Genomic DNA, 23,907 nt, shown 5'->3' with positions numbered 1-23,907 from the left:
CATAGCTATTTCTGTGACCAGTTACAAGCTAATCACTCAGCTATTTCAATGCTAAATTCTATGCTAATTCCTTTGTCAAGTGGTGCCTCTGCGGATGTGTATACTTTAACTTAGCTATTTCAATGAGCCATTTCAATGCTAAATTATATGCTAATTCCTTTGTCAAGGCGCTTTGTTTCTTCGCACACAGCTTAAAGGTCGCGATCTGCGCGTGGCTTTTTTTCACTCCAGCGCTGTCCTCCAGACAGTCTCGTCCCTTCACCTGATGAAGGCCGCTTGTGTTGTGGCCGAAACGTCGTGATTTTTGTTATTTTATTTTTTACCTACGTGACTTTACCCAATAGAACCAAAGAGAATGCACAGTCCACTTTTTCTTCGATGATACAGCTTTCCCATCTGGAGGCGTCATGCAGAAATAACAATTGCTGATGATGTTTGCTCTCTCTAAATCATTCCATTCTCGGCGTCTCGGTTGTATATTGTGGTGAGGACGTGGTGGGGCGATTGCGTGGTGGGTCGCGCGGTGTAGGAAGTGTGTGGTGCCTGCGGGCTCGGGCGGCGAGACCGTCCAGTGACGGGAACACAATGAGGGGGTTGGTCCGGGGGCACCTCCACCCCAACCCCTACCCCGGCGACCGCGCTAGGGGGCGGGTGAGGCAGGGTGACGAGTCGGACAGCGAGACCCGCGAAGATCGCGAATCGGCCACCGCCCGTGGTGGGGGCCGCGTGAAGCTAGCGCGCGCAGCACCAGCAAGGCGCCGGGGGGCGTCGGCCCCCCAATTCCGCATTGCGTGACACAAAGACCCCCATATCGACTGTAGGAGCAAGTGCTGTTAGCGAGTAGCACGTATAAAAGCTAGTACAGCACACGAGGGGGTGGGTGGCCAACACCACAACTGGCCGCCTTTGTCTTTCCAGTGGTGCTGTTTACACACACCAGGTACTGATAGTTGACCGTGAGAGAAAATCCAACACTGCTAGCCGTTTTCGTAGCGCAGCGCTAACCACTACTTTAGCGCTTCCCACACTCAAACTTTTACAAGCACACATATCCGAGCACGCACACGCAAAGTCTCACTCCCAGCGCGAGGCTGACTCATTACACCTCGCGGAGGATCGCTCCTCTGAACAAAAGTTCCGTGGTTCAGTTTGCAATTGCGAGTTCGCATTTAAAGTCAATGTTAATTTTTAATTTTACGGAAGCTGGTTGGTAAGTACGCGTCTTCGTAAGTCGGTGTTTGTAAGTCGAAGACTGCCTCTATATCCTTTTAACACCTGCACCTACTGCACACATGACTTATAAAAACAGCAATTGATTTAAAGCACCTAAGATACTGCTATTGACAAGGACTAAACATTTACCTTGAAGTTAGGGACCGTCCATAAATTACGTCACGCGATTTTGTACGTTTTTTGACCCCCCTCCCTCGTCACACGGCGTCACAAAAAGTCAGACCCCCCCTCAAATATGACGTCACAAAGCTCTGCCCTCCCCCCCCGCCAAAACTATATTTCCATTTTGAAAATAAAACATGCTTCAAATCGCTTAAAACTATTGTCATTGTAGTGCGTATTTAATTAATGTGGCACTGCACTGATGTTGTAGGAGCAAACACGTATTAAAAAGGCGTTGGAAAGCTTAAATTTAGCATAAAATTCACTTGAAAATATTCAACCGCTAACTAAATCTGCAGATATTCAGAATATTAGATTGAAATTATCTTATAATTATAACTTATTAAAAGTAATAACTATCAAAAAATACTTGAAACTGTGGTAGAACGAAGCAAAATGTAGAGGACAATTATAACAATCATATCTTAATTCCACAGAATGAAAATCCCTGGTAGAATAATTAGAATAAGATTGTTTAGTAACAATCATGAAAAAAAATCAAAATGTATGCTTCTCCATTCTCCCATGGAGAAGCAAATTGCTCCTTCAAGGAATAAATAAAAGGTGACCTTAGTAAATTTAAATAATAAAATAGTAAATAATGAAAAATAATCAAATTTAGTGTAATAACAATTCTATATTTTTTGCTCTTTCGGTAAAGTCACGTTGAAGGGAAACAATAAAATATATATAAAACAATAAAAATTCTCACGACGTTTCGACCATAACACAAACGGTCATCATCAGGTGTGAAAAACCATGATGACCGTTTGTGTTATGGTCGAAACGTCGTGAGAATTTTTATTGTTTTATATATATTTTATTATTTTATTGTTTCCCTTCAACGTGACTTTACCGAAAGAGCTAAGAATATGAATTACTGCAGTCACGAAAGCTTTAAATCAAAATTTTATTCTATATTTATTTAAAGTTGCGCATTTTGATGTGACGTCACATTTCTCATACCCCCCCCCCCCATCACACATCGTCACAAATGTCTGACCCCCCCCCAATTGCGTGACGTCATTTATGGGCGGTCCCTCATGACGATTATAAAACTTTGTTAAGTTTCTTGCAGTCGAGTTTGTTGCCCTTATTTCATCCTGGGTGAGTGCCAGGATGACCATGAATGGACATGGTAGAATAGAAGGGAGAGATACACCTCCATCACACACCGAAAGGCTCAAACCTCCTCTAAAGGAGGTCACAACAAATGCATGAAAAACTCCCCTACGCCTCCCCGCTCCGACCTCCACACAAAGGGAAACCATATGGCATTGTGTAATGCTTTGGGTTTATTTCAAACATACAAAACGGAAAGTAACAAAAACAAAAACTCCAGAAACATGACCAGCATACAGTAGTAACGGTAACACTCGCGGTTGAATCGCTCGCGAGAACTCTTCACTGAAGAGAGTGTTCCTTCCGCTTCGGAATTCAGACTCCAGTCTCAGTCCAACTGGAAAAAAAATTGATGCAAATATTTCCTCTTATTTCTGACGGGGTTTTCTCATGTTTTTTTCATCTTGTTGTTCGTCTTAAGTTTTTTTTGCATCAAGGACGTTCATAAAAGGAATGTCTGGTCAAAAAACATTGAATTACGAGTGCGTGTATAAAAAAGCATGCATGTCAAACTCATTAGCAGCCAGATAAAGATGATCTGTCTTATAACAAACATGAGTCATTCTGTGATGCTGCGCACCTTGCCTACTAAAAACATGGCAATATTCAATGGTGGGGGGGAAGGGGGGTTGTGATACTGTAAAGGGAAGAATATTTCACACAATTATTCCCTTAAGAATGTATGACGTATTCATAAAATGGTAAAATAGAAATCATGTGATCTGATTAAAATGAGAAAAAGCCAAAGTCTCTTGTTTTAAAACACCATGCAAGCCTCAAAGTTCGCATTCATTTGGCCACTTTTTTGCAGGTTAGACCAAATGTAACCAAAGGGCAATGAAGACACCAATCGTGGACCGAAAATGGCTGCGATTTTTCTCTTTTGTACTAAACAAATTCCACCCCAATTTACAGACAAGTCTCTGAATTTCACAATTAGCCCAATATTTGGAGGGTAGGGGGCGGGTGCGGGGAAAATACCCTTTGTGTAGTTCACTGGGACATTTACAGACAGTCAAATGTACAATTGTTTTTATGCTTGATTAATCTTAATAATCATGATCATGACGTTCCACGGCTCAAAGTTGCAGTTTGCGCTTGGGAATTTCACAAGGGTGATTAGACCGTCATCACCACCTTCCCGATTGAGGGAATCTATCCGATGACCAATCAATATGCAGCGCAATATTAAATACTCTTAATGTCATTTTCACATTGAAACAAGTGCAAATCTCAACAGTAAATGTTTAGCGTTCAAGTAACATTATGGATTTTAAATATTTTCTAACATTTTTTTTCCTTTTTGTAATTTTTTTTTTCATATCATTTTAATCTCTTAGCAGCTCCTGTAACAAAACTGGGGTAGTTGCAGGTGGTAGATCCTCCTGCAGGCATCGACAAAAACCATCTCGCACAAACATCTGTCACATTCCTTCTGTTGCCACTGGGATGTCCGACACCTTAAAAGTGGCAGTCTACTCCTCAAGTCTTACTGCAGGAGGCAGAGCCAGAAATAAATTAACTCTCGAAAGTTTGTTTTGAGTTTTAGACCATAGAGCACAAATGCCAATTTTCTTTATTGAAATAAGTTAATAAAATGGAAAATATTTTTTTTCTTTTAACACATACATCACAGTCCATCCATAAAAATGCTGTCATGTCCTAGCATGGCGCGGCACGCACTGCTTATTGCTGATGACAAGACGCTCACGGGGTCACCAAACGAGGGGCTGGCGAGCCGCGCTCCTTCACCTGGAAGCCAGGCCGTCTACAGGCAGCGGGGCCGCCACCTTAGGTACCGGCCCACTCACGCCCAGGCCGTGCGACGACAGCTTCAGCTGCTGCTGAGGAGGTGGAGGCGGCGGGGTTGAGGGCAGTGTCACCACCGTGCCGGGCGTTAAAGTCCTACCGCTGGCCGCGGTCTGCGACTCCGCCAAAGTCCGGGCATTGAGCAGCAGAGGGGCGCTGCCCGGCCGGGCGGGCGCGTGCGCAAGAACCACCGGCACCGCCTGGATGCCGTTGAGGTGCGGCGACTTGGTGAGGCCACTCGTAGGCACCGCGGCAGTGCAGAGCACTGGCTGGTCGTGCGCAGCGGTGGTGACGATGGTCGCGACACTGGTGACGCTGGTGGAGAGGGACGCCGGCATGGGGGGTCTAGAGAGCCGATGGCCAACCAGCTCGATCATGGTACCCACGGCGGTGCCAGATGGGACAGGGAGCTTGCACATTCCTACAAGAAAGTGCGGACGCACAAAAACAAAGACCCCACGTATAGCCTTAACAGACCTTTAGAGCAAGTGCTGCTAGCGAGCACCTCAGAAAGGCCGGCACGGCACACCAGGGGGTGGGGGTGGCCAGCAGCACGCCCGAACGCCTTTGTCTCCTAGAGGCGATGTTTACACACCGGGTATTAATTTGAGACCGAGTTGATCTCAGCCGCACACGTTCACACACACAGGCGCATTTCCATACAAAACAAAAGTGGGATTCGTTGTCCAAAAAGCGTGTACACGGCTATCCTCCCCTATACACTTTCCAAACCACTGTTTATTGGACAAACGCCACTTCTCTTTGAGCGAGTGAATGGAAACCTGGCGGAGAGGCTCACCTCGAGGCTGTAAGATACCGTTGACCTGCGTGGGGGGGGGCAGGACGACGCCGGCCTCCACCTCCTTGGGGGAGCGGCCACGCACCCCCCCCACCGCAGCCACAACCGCTCGTGCCACCGCTGCCAGAGGCGGGGGGGGCACAGACTCCGCACCCCCCAGCACGGCCGATACGGCGAACTGTGCGCTCTCCGAGTCCAGAGTCCGCGACGACTGTGTGAAGGGAGCGAGTAGCAGGCAGTGGAGGAGCGTTAGGAAAATAATGCTGAAATCTAAATATAGCAACGCAGCCACGCTTAAGAGCAGTGGTACACAGTGCGGGCTCGTACGACCTCAGTGGTGTGGTCTTGTGCGACGGCGGTCGTACGGGTCGTGTGCGTGTGACAGCAGTAGTTGTGTGGTCGTCTGAGTGTCGGACAGTGGCAGTGAAGGGTAGTCTGGGTGTGACAGCGGCAGTGCGTGCGGATCCCCACCTGTGCGCTGCTACCCTGCACCGGACCTGATGTCTGCATTGCTTCCTGCTGCTGCCGCTGCAGCTGCACCAGGTGGTTGTGGTAGTGCTCCAAAGTGAAGCCTGCACACACGACCGACAGCGGCAACTTGAAGGTTACTATCTACTTGGGAAACTTTATTGCAATCATTTCCAGCAATTGGCACCAGCAACATGTAAACCATAACCAACTGTGGCAAAGGAACAGTGAGATATCTCTTTGGAAATCACTGTACTGTTTGCTTCACAGTGATGGGACTAAAGGTTGTAAATTAATTTTGATTAAATTAATCTGCCGAAATGGCTCATAGGCCAATCACGCTCATTACACCATCATGCAACCTGCCACATCTTCTCACCACACCATGTCATCCAGATTCCACGCATGCTGTGACCTGATATCAGATTTTTTTTCAAATGAAGAGAAATGGCTTGACATCAGACGATAGTCACTTGAGTTCTGTGACCTGGTTGGCTCTCGCCATCCCAGTTGCCCACTAGAGGGCGCTGTGATCAGATTGGCCCAGACTTTGGGCAACCACTGCCATTGAAGGTTGCCAGCAATGGTTGCCTAAATTTACCCAGGTGGATTACAGCCTTTAAACCACAGAAGCACAAACAACTATGACACTGGATGTTCTTAGTCCAGGGGGCAAGTGACGAGTGGGGAAGAAGGAAGCGGAGGAGGTGCGAACCTGTGCAACGAGGCGCCGAGGTGCGTGGGCAGGCAACCGCCAGCACCGTGCCGCCCTGTGGAGGCCCCGGCAGAGGCCCAGGTGGAACTCCGCCGCACGGGGAGGCCAGGGACCGAGGCCTGAAGTGGCGCCAGCGGCAAGCACGGATCGCAGCCATCAGATCCTCCGGCGTCAGGCGATCTGTGACGGAGACACCGCCACAAAAAAGACAAGCCTATATCAGCCTTGCAGGGCGAGCGCTGTGCATCCTCATCAGACGTGGTCAATTCACCGCTGGATGAAGGCTTCCCCCAAGCCACGGCCTCTCATGATCTTGCAATGCAACGATCCACTTGCACCCACACACACAAGCCGATTTGATCGATCCATCTCCTGTCTGGTGGCGGTCCTCTCGGACGCATAGCATTCCTTGGCTGCCACTCCGGTACTGATTTTGACTATTGTCCATCATTCCTATGAGTGGTTACCTGTTCTACTCGAGCAAACTTACTTATCTTAACAGTTTGAATTATTTCAACCTGCATATGCTTTCTATTTATTTTCTTGTCGCACATTGTAATTCTAAGCATGTATCTCCACATGGCTGTTTGCGCACTAGGATATCTGATTTTACTGCCATTATCACTCACACACAAGCCTGCGAAAATTCACGTACTTATGATCACCTATCATTGTACAATGATACCTTGACATGCGTATATTCGATAAATGAAGTTTCAGTATAACGAACGTTGGATTTATTATTACTTAACACAGAAAGCTAAAAATAAAGTAAAAAAATAAAAATAAACCCGAAAATGAATACATTTGTAGATCTACAGTACCAAATAAATAATATAATTATATAAGATATGGATTTTTGAGAATGTTTACATTAATCTCGGCCAATCATTGCACTCCCCACAACTCCAAAATCCCTTCGTCCACTGAAGCAAGTAAGGAGCTATGGTGTTTGGTGGGCAATGAAACTTTATGACAGCACCAAAGACGACACTGGCAAGTGAATACATTTTACAGTACACGGTTTCTTTTACGTCGTTTTTTTATTGTAACACTGATCAGTAAAAAAGATATAATGTTCAATATAAATTATCTTTGTTTATAATATTAATGGTTAGTTATGAAGTGTTTATAGTAAAAAATAAATTATGAAGGCTGGGAATGCATCCTCAGAATACTAATGTCCTAAGTTATTAAATATCCGAAGTCTCAATTTGTGAATGAAGCTCCAGGAATGATCGAGATATCACTGTATTACCTTTTGACAGCCTGACCACAGAGACCACCTATTTATAAACAGGGTGGAAGCACACAAGGGCCTTGTACAGGAAACACAATAGCCTCACAGACGAAGCACAGATCTTAAAAGCACACATCTCTACAAACGACAGCCTCACAAGGGAAGCACCTCCACTTAGCACGGTTGACTACGTTCAGTGCAAAAGACGTTCAACATATATACCGCAGGAAGTGGGATGGAGGCTGGTGGTCGCTGGGGCCCATCTTGCGGGCGATGATGAAGAGGTAGCATGGGAAGAGGAGGCTCCGTTATCGTCTCCTAGGGGGCTCCCACACCCTGGCAGGTCGTCAGGGTCCAGCTGCTGCAGCAGCTTGTCCAGCGGCGTGTGTAAGCGGTCGAGCAGCATTCTACGTAAGGTGGTAAGAGGGAAGATGAGAAGTTTAAGTTTATTTAGATTTGTTACATGGATGATCCCATTTAAACAGTTTCCGCTTATTTTATACTAGGGGTTGTTCGGGGGCGCCTATGGCGCCCCCGAACAACCATTTACGGCCTTTGGCCAGGAACGTCACGAAAAAAATTGCACACAAACGACACATTCATGCAAGCACCTGATGCTCCGTTTTGAAGTTTTAAAATGAAACATTTTGAATTGTATTATGTTTTGAACTAGATAATTTTATTTCTTCATTAATAGCTTATAGCATTTTACATCTGGAATACTTAATTGAAAACGACATTTCGTGTGAATTTCCTCTCGTCGTTAAGTAGATGGCCTTGCTGGGGGTTTGGTTCGATGCGGACTTTCACCCGCCCTATAGCCCCGCCAAGCGTTGGTTGGCTGCTTGGTCACGGTCACGTGACGCACTTCAACCAATCCGTGCCGCGTTAGTCACAGAATGACAGAATGACAGAATCACAGACCTGGGTGTTTATATAATAGAATAATGGGAAAGCCATGTTGCGTAAGCATAGCAACAACAAAACAGACAAACATCAACATTGGAGAGAACGAATAAAGCAGGGTCCATAAAGAATATTGCACAACGAACAAAGGAGGTGTTTAACAGTTGTGAATAAAACACAAAAAAACTGTGAAGATTTTAGAGCAAGAGGTGTCATAACAATGTTGGGTTCAGGTGCAAGTATGCTGTGTGTTAAGAGATCAATAAATAGGGGAAGTGAAGGGAGGAAACCAAGCTGTAAATGAGCCGCAAGGGTATTCCAGAAACGCGGAAAAGCAGTGCAGAAATACTTTCTTTGTAGGAATAAAGAGACTTCTGAGGCTACGGGAGGAAGCTAGATGAATTAAATGGTCATTTAGGCAATTGAGGGATTTGTTTAAGATGACCTAGGTGTGACAGATGAGTTGATGTTCAGGTTGCAACAATGGGTTATAGGAGTTGTCAAGGGCAACACAGATAGCGAAGTGGTATCATGGAACAAGACGTTTTAAGGTAGGTTTAAAGAGCTAGGCGAGAGATGGCGTCACAATAATCAAATATTGGCAGGATGGTGGCTTTACGAATACTCAGACGGAGTCGTGGTGGAATGCAGCATTTATGTATAGAAATCCAATTTAGTTTTTTTTATCTTGAAAGCCGTATGATTAATGTGGGTCTTGAAAGAGAGTATCAAGTACAGGATAATGCCTAGAGATTTAAAATTGTAAACCTACTAAATAGGGTGCGAGTTGAGAGCCATTGTGCATCGGTGGCAAAATAGGTTTAGGGCAGCTGGAGCATTATATATTGGTCTTTTTAGCATGGAGGACCAGTTTTAGGGCAGTAAGTTCAAGAATTATCGAAATCCTGTTGTACTGTTTTAACTCCTCCATAGAACTTCCAGGGTTCGGTGAGGGCTATCATCAGCAAAAAGATAAATATCACAGAGTGCAGATTAGCAGATACCTTGATTGTTGACATACATAACAAATGGGATCGGGCCAAGCACAGACCAAAGACACTCCCTTAGTAGGGGGGTCTCTACTGTGAGATGTATTGATGGAGACAATTTGAAATGGGTCAGATAAGTAGTTGCAAAACAAGTTGATTAAACAATATGAAAAATGTCGGCATTTTAGCCTTTGCTACATTCCAGCGTGATCCAGTGTCAAACACTTTAGACAAATCGAGAAAAAGGATGGGACGAGGAAGAGATTCAAGACTGTTGAAGATATAGTCAAGAGTAGAGTATAGCACAGACTGCTATATAATTTCTTGAAAGCCAGATTGGATAGGATGGAATAGGGCAGAGTTAGGGATTAGAGAGGCTTGAGATAGGGCGGTAATCGTTAGGGTTGTCTGAAGTGCCACCTTTATCATGGGCTATCAGTTTGGCAATGGAGTTCCCTGCAAAGCAGGCAGGCCATCCAGCACCATCACCAGCAGAAGTTTTTCACGTGGAGAACAAGGTTAGGACTTCAAAATTTGAGATTAGAAGGATTTTTTTTATTTTGAACAGATCAGGTCAAGAGACAGGTGAATAGTGGTGTCACAAGGCTGGATGTCAGTATTGAAGATTTGATCTGGAGATGCAAAGTGTCAGTTAAACCTATTTGTAATCGCAATTTGATCAGAAAGGCAACTGTCACCGAGCAGGAATTCATATTCTTTGGGTCTTTTATAAAGTCACGTAGATAGGTTCAAATTAATAAAAATAAAACAAAAAAACTACGACGTTTCGATCGCAACACAAGCAATCGTCATCAGGAGGAAAAAAAGAGGGGGAAAACTGCCGAAGGAAGGCTGTTTTTAAAGGTTTAAAATGGGCGTAGACCAAGGGGCATAAACGAAGTGGGCGGGGCTAGTGATGTTGGTGTGATAAATTTAACCTGTTAATGTAAAATCGGAGAACCAAAGCCACGGGGAAAATAAAAAAAACACTAACATCGGAAGGTGGCAGGATGGGAACAGGTAAAATTTATCACACCAACATAGCCACCTACGCATGCCGACCTCGACGTAGCAGCGGCTCTGCAATCGTACATTAACATGCTAATCTCTCACATTAACATAGCCACCTCCGCGCGCTCGTCGTGGAGGTCGCTCTCTGATCTTACATTAACATACTAATTTCTCACATTAACATTACTAGCCCCGCCCACTTCGTTTATGACCCTTGGGCTACGCCCATTTTAAACCTTTAAAAACAGCCTGCCTTCGAAAGTTTTGCCCCTCTTTTTTCCTCCTGATGACAATCGCTTGTGTTGTGATCGAAACGCAGTTCTTTTTTTTATTTTTATAAACTTTTAACATATCTATGTGACTTTACCAAAAGACCCCAAAAAAATGAAGAACTCTTCGGGAAAAAATATCAAGCTTGTTTCAATTATAGGAATCTTACAGACGTAAGGGAGGTCAGAATTGGAGATGTTGTGGAAAAAGGTCTGATGGTAAAATCATTTACAAGAGCATTTAAATATAATCTTACGTGGAAAACTAAGCAGCTTGAATGTCAAATGCCAAAAATCATTGAGTGGTCAGATGATTTCCTAGGACCCCACTTTTACCAACTTTTTTGGAGCATTTCACATGAGGACATCAAGGAATGAGTGATCAGGTTTTAAGAAAAAAAAAACATTCGGACACGTCGGTGACCAGATGAACTGGGATAGGAGATGGAGGACAGGGAGCAGGAGGTGGGGGACAGGGAGCAGGAGGTGGGGCAGTTGGGCATAGGGGTCAAGTGTCAAGCAATCCCAGGCCCCATTAGAAAATCCAGCTCATCTGGCTGCATTACGTTCAAACACGGCAGACTTGAGCAAAAGACAGAACATGGCGGATACGATGACAGGTGGTGTGCGGGGACATGGGAGGGGGGGGTGTTTGATGATCGACTTTTTGCATAAACGTTATCAGATTCTAATGTTCTACAATTGTTCTTTCAGCATCATGAGGTGAAGAACCTGTTTTCTCAAAAAACAATGTGCACCAAGTGTCAAGAGATAGACTGCTGGAAGGGCGGCTGTTAAGAGGGCAGTTGCGGTCACATCAGTTTCGCAGCACCAACCTTCCGCCCCGGCCCACACGCCTGCGTGCCAGCCCCACAATGCGATGAGGATGGCGCAGTGAGGCCAGGTAGTATGGCGCCTGCTGGCCGGGCCCCGCGAGCCGTGGCGGTGACACCGGGAGCCTGCTGCCCTCTACTGATGCGGACACTATAGCCCCCACTGCCGGCGAAGCAATGGCCACATCGACGCTTGAATCGGTGCGCCGTCGAGCGCCGGGCGGGAATTCCTCGCCGTCGAAGACTCCACCGAAGTCCCATCGCCCTGCCGAGTCGGCGTCCTTCCCTCGCAAGGGTCGTGGCTGGCGGGGGGGAACAGGTGGTAAAAGTCAAAATGGTCAAATCGACAGTCCGGCTTTGCCACATAGGTTTTCAAAACCAATATTTTGATGCGTCACTATTTTTTGGTTAAGCCACATAATGACCCAGTGGTGGACACTCCACCACTTGACACAGGCAAACAAATTAAATGTTCATGTTTGTATGCTTTCAAAGCACTTAACACACAAATTATCGTTTCAGCTTACTGCTGTAGGATAAAAAAAACTATTCTGAAAACCAAATTTAGCAATTAGATACGACGGGTCCACATAAGATACCCACAAAATTACATGGGGAGAGCTTGAGAAAATAAATTCTCTACACGCGAACTAACATGGAAGTCTGAGCTTGGATTATGAGCGTCGGCAAAATCGTGCGCGTGAAATGACAAATGTGTTTGTCTCTGAACATCACTCACTGCAAGGTAGCTGCACCCAGATGCACGGCGGAACACAAACACCGCGTCAGGGTCCATCTCCTCCTCCTCCCCCTCCGAGGCCGAAGCGCTCACCTAGAACGGGGGAAAAAAAGAAACTATTTTGCAGACGCATTCTGGACGGCCCCCATATCCTGGCTGTCAGCACATGACACAGGACAGGACGTTTACATTTAGCCGTTAGCGACGCTCACCCGAAAAAGGGATTACATGAATACTGGACATTCACACTGGCTATCGACCGACCTGTGAATGACATAAGACCATTAACCACACTGGAGCGAGGATGCAGAGTATTTCATCTGGCTGCTGTTGCATTTGCTGTTCGATCTGCAGCCAGCAGCTGCTTAGCAAGAAAATGGATTATTTGATCCTAAAAGCAGTTGTCAGTCTCTGGAGGACAGGGGCCATCCACTCACTGACACTCACTCTCTCCCCTACTCATACACTCTCACCCACACACTCTTTTCTGTCTTGATCTCACCCACTCAAGCTCTTTCACTCTCTCAGTATGTAAATGTATGTTGAACTTCATTCGCACTGTACGTAGCCAATCATGCTATTCATAATCCACTCATCCACTGACTCACCCACTTTCGCGCCACTCTCTTGCTTGCTCACTCACCCCCTCACTCACCGTGGGTGGCGCCTCGTCCTCTGAGCTGGGGAAGTCATATTGGTTTGCATCCCGCACAGGGCAGGAAGGAGGGGCTGTCCCAAGACCTCGCGGGGAGCCGCGGGGACCGACGGATGTCCCCCCACCCACGCTCAGCGTCTTGTATTTCCTTTTCTCGTACTTCCGCTTGGGCCGCGGCCCATCAGCAAGAGGCCTCTTCCCGACCAGATCAGCGTGCAGCTGTGGCACAAACCCACATACGCATATATTAATGGGGACAACAGAGTTTCAAAGAGACAAGCTACCTGTGTAAACGCTGAAGGCAGTGCGTCCCAGTTTGTGCAACCCAAGCTCGAAGGTGCATTAGTGACAAAATGGTATTAAAGTCATTGCCCTGCAACTAAGGATCGGGTGCTATCATAGGGGCTCAGATGTTGACTACTACGTCTCTTAAAGGGTCCACGCAATGCGCAGGGGAGCAGCGGTTCAATGGCAGCGGCAGTTGTCGCCTGCATTTGTGGCCTCTGCCCTTGCTCTGTTCTGGAGGTCATGTGCTCTAGGTGATTTACACTGCAAGAAATATAGTATTTAACCTTGATTCAGAGTTCATTTATGTTTGTATTCCTCATTTCAGTGTTTTTTTAACACCATATAAGGCCCACTGAGCTATATAGCTCTTTTTCATAAGTGACCTGGCCACAAATAATCACTCAAGTGGCTCATTGTGTGGAAATAACAGCACAAAGACAATGCACTATTAGGACAATGAGAGCTCGGGGTGAGCAGCTACATCATGGGACCTCCTTTGCAAGTATGAAAATATAAGAATAGGTTTTCCCATATTTCTGTCAACTGAACAGGTGTTAAGATGTTAAAACACCAAACTGAAACCTTTTGCAAGGAATCATGTCTGCATTAACCACATATACAGTGAGGGAAAAAAGTATTTGATCCCCTTTGATTTTGTACATTTGCCCACTGACAAAGAAATGATCAGTCTATAATTTTAATGGTAGCTTTATTTGAACAGTGACAAGACAGAATAACAACAAAAAAATCCAGAAAAAAGCATGTCAAAAATGTTATAAATTGATTTGCATTTTAATGAGGGAAATAAGTATTTGACCCCTCTGCAAAACATGACGTAGTACTTGGTGGCAAAACCCTTGCTGACAATCACAGAGGTCAGACGTTTCTTGTAGTTGGCCACCAGGTTTGCGCACATCTCAGGAGGGATTTTGTCCCACTCCTCTTTGCAGATCTTCTCCAAGTCATTAAGGTTTTTCGAGGCTGACGTTTGGCAACTCGAACCTTCAGCTCCCTCCAGATATTTTCTATGGGAATAAGGTCTGGATACTGACTAGGCCACTCCAGGACCTTAATGTGCTTCTTCTTGAGCCACTCCTTTGTTGCCTTGGCCGTGTGTTTTGGGTCATTGTCATGCTGGAATACCCATCCACGACCCATTTTCAATGCCCTGGCTGAGGGAAGGAGGTTCTCACCCAAGAATTGTCGGTACATGGCCCCGTCCATCGTCCCTTTGATGCGGTGAAGTTGACCTGTCTCCTTAGCAGAAAAACACCCCCAAAGCATAATGGTTCCACCTCCATGTTTGACGGTGGGGATGGTGTTCTTGGGGTCATAGGCAGCATTCCTCCTCCTCCAAACACGGCGAGTTGAGTTGATGCCAAAGAGCTCCATTTTGGTCTCATCTGACCACAACACTTTCACCCAGTTGTCCTCTGAATCATTCAGATGTTCATTGGCAAACTTCAGACGGGCATGTATATGTGCTTTCTTGAGCAGGGGGACCTTGCGGGCACTGCAGGATTTCAGTCCTTCACGGCGTAGTGTGTTACCAATTGTTTTCTTGGTGACTATGGTCCCAGCTGCCTTAAGATCATTGACAAGATCCTCCCGTGTAGTTCTGGGCTGATTCCTCACCGTTCTCATGATCATTGCAACTCCACGAGGTGAGATCTTGCATGGAGCCCCAGGACGGGGGAGATTGACAGTTCTTTTGTGCTTCTTCCATTTGCGAATAATGGCACCAACTGTTGTCACCTTCTCACCAAGCTGCTTGGCAATGGTCTTGTAGCCCATTCCAGCCTTGTGTAGGTCTACAATCTTGTCCCTGACATCCTTGGAGAGCTCTTTGGTCTTGGCCATGGTGGAGAGTTTGGAATCTGATTGATTGATTGCTTCTGTAGACAGGTGTCTTTTATACATGTGTAGGGGTGCTATGGGGAATAAACACATGACACGGGAAGGTGTGGTTCACCCACACCTTGGTGGCTACAACAACGTCCGCTAAGGCTCCAGTGGGTATAAAGTGCGGGGAGCCAGGGAGCTCGGGGCAGAGTGTGGGGCCCGAGGCTGAAGCAACCAGTGAAGAAAGAAGGCCAGCTAGGTGAGACCCTGGAACTCCTGTGACCGCTGCCCTTTTCAGGGCCGGCACAGCAAGCCAGTGGTGCGGCCCCAGAGCCCCAGAGTCAGAGTCCTTCTAAGGGCCGGTCTGGTCGGCGGGGTGCCGAGATCTGTGCCTAACCAGGGCCGGATCTGATAGCCTCCCTTAGAGCCCTACCCGGAGGAACTGGGAGCCTAGAGCTTAGGCTAGAGAGCCTGGGGTGTGTTCCTGAGTTATACGGGTGGAGGGGCCGCTACCCCTTCTAGTGTAACCCTTGTTAAGGTTTAAATAAATAGTGCTGCTTCTATTCTGCCGTCTCCGTGTCCTGGAGCCCACTACAACTGGTGTCAGGAGTGGTCTTAAAATGGACACAAGGAGTACAAACCGATCACAGGAACCCCAGGAGGAGGACGGCTCGCCTGGGATTGCGCCAGAGGCCGCGGCCGACGATCCTGGGATGTCCCAGACGTCCCAACAGCAGCCGCCGCTGGAGGAGTGGCCGCCGATGGAGGACGGGTTGCAGGCGGCTCACTCTCGACTGGCTGAGCTGCTGTATGCCGCGGCTTCCACGCTGGAGGAAATCAACCGCGCGGGGCTGCGGGCGCAAAGGCGGCAGAGAGACGAACGCCGTTCAACGGCCATTCCCGCCGAAACACAGCCACCAGATTTCGGATTTGCCGCCATGACAGTGTCCGCCACGGCGATTGGAGGGTCGCAGCGCCACGTGGACGCTGTGGGCCAATCAGCGGTGGTGACGTCATCACCAACGGACGCCCGCTGTCAGGACCAATCGGCGGGCGCATCGTCATCACCTGCGCGACCGCCGATGGGTGTCCCCAGCCCCACAGACACCGGTGGAGAGGCCGGAAATGGCGCGCGGCACCTCTCAGAGACGAAGCCATCGTTTCAACAACGCCTGCCGGTGTTGAAGGAGTTCGTTTCAGACGGCGGCGACTGGGGGGCCTTTCAACGCCGCTTTCTCGCTCATCAAGAGATGGCCGGCTGGACGGACAACGAGGCGTTGAGTGCGCTACCGGCCATGCTGGACGATGACGCCCTTGCTACGCTCATCACAGCTCCCAGATCAACGCGGTCTACGCTACAGTCGGCGCTCCAGGTCCTCACCATAGTCTACGGGCCATCGTCGGACTGCCGCAAACTCTTCCACGAGCGGTGCAGGGGCCAGAAGGAGCCACCGCTGGCGTATCGCACGGCTCTCCTGGCCCTCGCAAAAGCGGCTTTCCCGCGGATGGACGGCGAAGGGGTGGACGCGATGGTGACGGAGAAGCTCCTGGCGTTGGCCCAGGAGCTACAGATCGTCATCGTCGCAGAGGACGACGCGGACATGTGCTCCTTGCGGGCAGCAAGACACATCCACGCGCACCTGATAGCGCAGCGTCGATCACCTCTCGTCCCCAAGGGCGCAGCTGCGGTGTGCGCTGGGACGCCGACCATCCCCCCCTCCGAGGAGGTCTTCGCGGCGGGTCGCCCGGTGGAGTGGAGATCCGGAGGGAGGCCGGCTCGGACCACACCGGATCGCCAGGAGCACCCCAAGGCGCTCATCACGTGCTACAACTGTGGCCGCAAGGGCCACGTGGCTGCGGAATGCCGGGCGCCTCGTCAACGACAGCCGGGACGGTCGGACGGCGCTCCAGCCTACAGGCCTCCGCATCGCAACCCGGCAAGTCGCGGCACCCCACATGCTCGGCCTGTGCACACACCTGTCCCCACCTCGCGCGTTTCGGTGTACGGGCCTCGGGGTACGCCCATTGGGTTGTTGGGTGGCGGCGGGGTCGAGAGGGTGCTCGGGCCGGGGCAGTGGACGGAATTGGCCCACCGCATTGTTGCTGCGTCGGCAGGCTCGTCCGTGGTCGCGGGTCGCATTGACGGGGTCGAGGTGCGTATCCTCGTCGATACGGGAGCTTCGGCGACCATTGTGTCAGACTTGATTTATAATATTCTTCCCGTTCAAAGCCGCCCCTTGCTCCCAGTCACCGTTCCGTGTTACGCAGCGAACGGGGGTTCGCTGGGTATCATAGGCCAAATTCGAGCACAAATTTGCATTGGCGATATCAAACTCTCCGGGCCGATATTAGTCTCGTCCTCGCTGGCGGTTCCGTGCTTGTTGGGGACGGACTTTTTGGGCAAAATGCCGATTAAAATTCTAATTGATCAGGGTTGCATCGAGCTTCCCTCGGGCCGACGGGTAACATTCCTGCCTTCCCCTGTCACCTCAAGGGCAGCGTGCGCGTCGATACAAGCGTTCGTCACTCGGACGGTGCGTGTACCTCCCGGGGCGCAAATGCTCGTGCCCCTTCGCTTGCGTCGGCCTTTCGTGCCCGGTGTTCTGGACCAGGGAATTCTGTTAGGGCCCTCGAGGGCTGGGGAAAACGGGCTGGATCTGGTGGCCGCTCAAACGCTCGTTAAGGGGAGCGATGACCCGTTTATCCTCGTCCTTAACGTTGGCGTACAGACGGCCGTCGTTCCTCAGGGAACTGTGCTCGCGCACGCGACACCGGTCCCCGTGGTAGACACGGTTATGGGTAATGTGGGGACCGATCCTCTGGCTCAACCGCATTCTGAGGGGGACGATAGTTGGATGGACACACTATGTTCGGGCACGAGTGATCTGTCCGACTCCCAGCGTGCCGGCCTACGCACCCTTCTGACGGAATTTTCCGATGTTTTTAGTAAACACAAATATGACATTGGGTGCACGAAATTGTTGCGTCACCACATTGACACGGGTGACAATGCCCCGGTACGCCAGAATCCCTTTCGGTTAAGTCCGGCCGAAAAAGATCATGTCAAATTGGCAGTGGATGACATGCTGGCTGCAGACATTATAGCCCCTTCCACCAGTCCATGGGGAGCACCCATAGTGCTTGTCAAAAAGCACGATGGGTCCTTGCGATTCTGTGTGGATTTTCGCCGCCTTAATAAGATCTCCGTGGCCGACGCGTATCCACTTCCCCGGATGGACGAATCTCTGGATGCTCTGGCTGGCGCACGTTTTTTTTCTACGTTGGACTTGTTATCCGGATTTTGGCAACTCCCATTGGATGATGAGTCCAAGCCAAAGACTGCGTTTCGCACACCACACGGCCTATTCCAATTTAACCGGTTACCTATGGGATTACACTCCGCTCCGGCGACATTTCAGCGCCTTATGGAACTGGTTTTGGCTGGCTTACAGTGGAACGTCTGTTTGATCTATCTGGATGACGTCATCGTGTTCAGCAAGACATTTGACGAACACCTTTTGCGCTTGCGCGCCGTGTTCCTCAAAATGCGTGCTGCGAATTTGAAATTTAAGCCGCAAAAGTGCCACCTGCTACGGGAATCCGTACGCTATTTGGGGCACATCGTCAGCCGCTCGGGCATATCCACCGATCCCGCAAAGACGCAGTGTGTCAACTCCTGGCCAACCCCCACCTCGGTGGCTGAGGTCAGGAGTTTCATTGGATTTGCGTCTTATTACCGGCGGTTCGTCGCGGATTTCGCGACCATTGCTAAGCCCTTACACGCTCTGACGGCGAAGGGAGTGAAATTTCACTGGGGCCAGGAGGAGGAGGTCGCTTTTTGTTCCCTTCGCGACGCTCTCGTGCGGGCCCCTCCATTGAGCTACCCCGATTTTTCGGAACCCTTCCTGCTCGATACAGACGCCAGCAATACGGGCATTGGGGGTGTGCTCTCACAGGTGATCTGTGGTGTGGAACGCGTCGTGGCTTATGGCAGTAGGGTTTTGTCTCCGGCGGAACAGAGATACTGCGTCACGCGTCGGGAACTCTTGGCTATTGTATTTTTTATGCAACAGTATCGCCCATACCTGTACGGTCGGCATTTCACTGTCCGTACGGACCATGCGGCATTACAATATGCCTTGCGGGTGACACAGCCTTCGGGGCAATTGTCCCGATGGCTCGAAATCCTTCAGGATTATGATTTCACGACCACATATCGGAAGGGTGCTCGGCACACTAATGCGGATGCGCTGTCTCGCCTGCCGCCCGCCTCAGATTGCGCTTGTCTCAGGGGATCGGGGCGTTGTAAGCCGCCAGAGGATAGCCCCCCCTTAGATATCCCGGTTCTCGCTGCTGCCACTGAGGACCCCTTGCCTGAGGGTCCTGTCGGGGAGGGAGGTGCGGACTCCTTGCTGGGGTTGTCCGTTGCTGAATGGGGGCGCCTCCAGATGGAGGACGCATCCCTCCTCGCGTTGCGTCGTCGCGCAGGGGGTTCCGTGCGGGGGGTCGCGGGGATTGATTCATACGGGCTGCTCCAGGGGCTCCTAATGCATTGGGATGGGAGGGCCTGCCGTCACAGGCTTGTGGTGCCATCCGCTTTGCGGGGTAAGGCCGTTTGGGCCGCACACGAGCGGCTTTTGCACCTGGGGACCCACAAGACCCTTGCCGTGCTCCAGCTGGATTTCTTCTGGCCGGGTATGGCAAGGGATGTGGATGACCTCCTGGGTGCATGCACTCAGTGCGCCCAACGAAAACCACCAGCGAAAGGCGCCTGCCCACCGCTACAATCTATCACGGTCTCTCGGGTTAACGAACTCGTCGCACTCGATATATTGGGGCCCTTCCCTGCGACCCCTAGGGGTAACAAGTACCTGCTGGTTGGCGTGGAATATTTCACCCGATGGCCTATGGCATGGCCTCTTGCTAACCAGTCAGCAGCAGCCGTTGCCGAGGCCTTTGTCCAGGGCTATGTCCTCGACAAGGGTGCTCCCGAACGGCTGCTGACTGACCAAGGGAAGAACTTCTCTGGCGTCCTTCTGCACGAGGTGTGTGCGCTTCTTGGTACGAAAAAGATTCGCACATCCCCCTATCACCCACAAACCGATGGCATGGTGGAGCGGCTGCATAGGACGCTCACATCTATGTTGTGTCACCAGGTGTGTGACTCCCAGACCGATTGGGACCTTCACATTCCGGGGGTTTTGGCCGCCTATAGAATGGCTCCTCACGCGGCAACCGGCTTCTCGCCGTTCTTTTTGATGTACGGTCGCGACGTTGACCCACCAATTGCGAATCAGCTCCGCGTCTCGGAAACCAGCAGAAAATCGAAATTGGCCGACCACGTTAAATTTAATATCCTGAGGTTGACCGAGGCGCGGGAGGCAGCGGCCCAAAACTCTTCCTCTCGGCAGAAGGCCAACGAGAGGTTGCGATCGCGCCAATCACGCACACATGCGTGGAAGCCAGGCGATCAAGCCTGGCTGCACTGCCCTCAGGTGCCGTTGGCAACCTCGGCGAAATTGTTGCGGCCTTGGAGGGGCCCTGTGGTTATTGTGAAGGTTATGCGGCCGCAGTGCGTTCGTATCCAGTGGGGGAAACGCCGCTGGTACGTACACCCCTCGCGTCTGAAGCCGTTTGTGGCGCCGCGCGTCCCTCCACCACATTACACAGGCCGAGCATGTGATGTCTCCGCTGACTCCCGGACGGCGTCTTCGTCACCTGCCCTTGATGCTTCGCTAACTGTTCCACCTTCAGGCGCCTCAAGAATGACGGCTTCCAGCGCGCCTGCGCCACCCGGTGGGGACGGAGTTTGCCCTTCCGGGGTGACGGAAGACGGTGCACCTGCACAGCCGGTGCCCACTGCCGGGCCGACCGGACCCTCCCCCTACGATGGACCCGCAAATCGGACTCGCGCCAAAATGCGCCGCTTGTTGTAAAAATGGTTCTTGTTACTCTTGTTGTTCACTGTTAAGTTTTCTTGCTGCGTTGATGGGGGGGGCGGGTACAATGTATATGTGTATATAGTGTAATTTTGTATAGGTGGGTTGGGTTATTTATTGGGGTGTTCGTTCTTATGAGGCACGCACGGGTGGGGGTTTGTTGTGTTTATTGTTCGAGTATTGTTGCAGCCGGGACGGCTGCGGGTTACACGGGAGGGGGTGATGTAGGGGTGCTATGGGGAATAAACACATGACACGGGAAGGTGTGGTTCACCCACACCTTGGTGGCTACAACAACGTCCGCTAAGGCTCCAGTGGGTATAAAGTGCGGGGAGCCAGGGAGCTCGGGGCAGAGTGTGGGGCCCGAGGCTGAAGCAACCAGTGAAGAAAGAAGGCCAGCTAGGTGAGACCCTGGAACTCCTGTGACCGCTGCCCTTTTCAGGGCCGGCACAGCAAGCCAGTGGTGCGGCCCCAGAGCCCCAGAGTCAGAGTCCTTCTAAGGGCCGGTCTGGTCGGCGGGGTGCCGAGATCTGTGCCTAACCAGGGCCGGATCTGATAGCCTCCCTTAGAGCCCTACCCGGAGGAACTGGGAGCCTAGAGCTTAGGCTAGAGAGCCTGGGGTGTGTTCCTGAGTTATACGGGTGGAGGGGCCGCTACCCCTTCTAGTGTAACCCTTGTTAAGGTTTAAATAAATAGTGCTGCTTCTATTCTGCCGTCTCCGTGTCCTGGAGCCCACTACACATGTAACAAGCTGAGATTAGGAGCACTCCCTTTAAGAGTGTGCTCCTAATCTCAGCTCATTACCTGTATAAAACACACCTGGGAGCCAGAAATCTTTCTGATTGAGAGGGGGTCAAATACTTATTTCCCTCATTAAAATGCAAATTACTTTATAACATTTTTGACATGCGTTTTTCTGGATTTTTTTGTTGTTATTCTATCTCTCACTGTTCAAATAAACCTACCAATAAAATTATAGACTGATCATTTCTTTGTCAAAATCAGCAGGGGATCAAATACTGTTTTCCCTCACTGTACTAGTGGTGAAAATACAACAAAAACATCCTCTGACAGTATATGCATTGTCCTTGAAACTGATTGGTCCACACCAGAGACAGCTTTCGTTAGAGCCTAGTCTCAAACAGTGTTAGACCAGAGGACGCCAAAAGGCGAACAGCACAAAAACAATGCACTATCAGGACAATGAGAGCTCGGGTTGAGCAGCTACATCATGGGACCTCCTTTGCCAGTATCAAAATATAATAGGTTTTCCCCTTTTTTCTGGCAACAAAACAGGTGTTAAGATTTAGACTTTAAACTTTCGTGACTGCAGGAATTTATATTCTTGGTTAATTTGGAAAAGTCACGTAAATAGAAAACAAAAATGCAAAAATAAAAGGTGATGAAGACCGCTTGTGTTACGATCAAAATGTCGTGGGTTTTTTGTTTTTATTTTTGATTTTTTGTTTTCTATTTACGTGACTTTACCGAAAGAACCAAGAATATAGGTGTTAAGATGTTGAATCACCTAACTGAAACCTTTAGCAAGGAATCATGACTGCATTAACCACATATTTGTGGTAAAATACAAAAAAAATGCTCTGACAGTATATGCATTGTACATGTGGTTAATGTAGACATGATTCCTTGCAAAAGGTTTAGATTTGGTGTTTAAACATCTTAACACCTGTTTTGTTGCCAGAAAAAATGGGAAAACCTATTCTTATATTTTGATACTGGCAAAGGAGGACCCATGATCTATTTACTTAATTAATGTATTTAATTATATTTTTGTTTTCTCATATTGATAACGCAGGTCAGGTTTGCAACTCATGCTAATCTGGTCTCGAGTGCTTACCTGGTTATAAACGCTTCATGGATATATCCACAAATGTTTTCTTTCAGCATTCAACTCCCCATGTCCATATACCCATGTGCATGTGTATCTGGCCAGTGTGACTGGCGAGTCACCTACATGAATGGGCGGTGGGATGGGGGTGGAGTGTGTGAGGGGAGGCACTCACCCGGTTGTTGAGGAGCTCAGTGTGCCGGTACTGGCTGCCGTTGTAGAGCATCACAGGCCCAGTGTACACGGGTTTGGCTGCTGGCGTCTGGGCCAGCAGTTCGCCCAGAATGGCGCCGTCGTAATCGCCGGCCGTGTTCCTGCATCACGGACATCGCCGTCATGCATATGCCGCACATTCGTGCGTTTGTGTGCAGCCTGACGATGGAAACACCGTGAAATAGCAAGGTGTTGTGATTGTGAATTACATCCCAGGTCTTCAATGTGGCTAAGTGGCTCGCAGGTCAAAGATACCGAGCCAGTACCGCCGAAATCCCTAAATTGCGATTTGATGGTCTCAGTGCAGTCGCCAATGACAAAAACTACATCATTTGATGAGTTCTTACACTTAAATTTGATATTTTTGTGCCGCGGTCTTCTTGATTTACCAACCAAAATGGGATTGTGTTGGCTAGATTTGAGGTAGATCCTGAACAGTGTGATGTCCTCCTCACCCCCACCCCAATGTGTGCAGTTACTACTAAAGAGTCGATAGATACTACTATACAATCCCTAGATACTACTATAGTCAGTAGATACTATTGTAGACTAGGTAGAATACTATTGTAGACTCGATAGATACTACTGTAGAGTCGGTAGATACTACTGTAGAGTCGGTAGATACTACAGTAGAGTAAGTAGATACTACTGCAAAGTCTGTAGATAATACTGTAGAACCAATAGATACTACTGTAGAAACAGTAGTTACGACTCATCTTCTTTGGTTCTTTCGGTAAAGTCACGTAGAATGAGAATAAAATAATACATTGATAAAATAAAATAACACAATATTATTCTCACGACGTTTCGGCCACAACACAAGCGG

General features: G+C 49.1%; 1 protein-coding gene across 1 annotated transcript in view; it reads right to left on the bottom strand.

Annotated features, from left to right (window-relative positions):
- Positions 1-2,672: 2,672 nt before the first annotated feature.
- Positions 2,673-23,907, bottom strand: part of LOC116937223 (enhancer of polycomb homolog 1-like) — a 53,479-nt gene continuing 32,244 nt past the window's right edge. The window contains exons 6-14 of the mRNA XM_032944306.2: positions 23,044-23,182; positions 12,951-13,169; positions 12,296-12,388; positions 11,560-11,858; positions 7,771-7,955; positions 6,309-6,488; positions 5,597-5,697; positions 5,126-5,336; positions 2,673-4,747 (exon numbers count right to left, since the gene is read on the bottom strand). Of these exons, the coding sequence (XP_032800197.2) occupies positions 4,266-4,747; positions 5,126-5,336; positions 5,597-5,697; positions 6,309-6,488; positions 7,771-7,955; positions 11,560-11,858; positions 12,296-12,388; positions 12,951-13,169; positions 23,044-23,182 (1,909 nt within the window). The 3' untranslated portion in view covers positions 2,673-4,265. The remainder of the gene's footprint in view (positions 4,748-5,125; positions 5,337-5,596; positions 5,698-6,308; positions 6,489-7,770; positions 7,956-11,559; positions 11,859-12,295; positions 12,389-12,950; positions 13,170-23,043; positions 23,183-23,907) is intronic.

The sequence above is a fragment of the Petromyzon marinus genome, chromosome 4 (genome assembly GCF_048934315.1).
Source record: "Petromyzon marinus isolate PM22_M1 ecotype Great Lakes invasive population chromosome 4, UKy_Petmar_22M1.pri1.0, whole genome shotgun sequence".
Taxonomy (NCBI): Eukaryota; Metazoa; Chordata; class Hyperoartia; order Petromyzontiformes; family Petromyzontidae; genus Petromyzon; species Petromyzon marinus.
The sequence above is the reverse complement of the archived record's forward strand: the minus strand, read 5'-3'. Positions and strand labels throughout refer to the sequence as shown.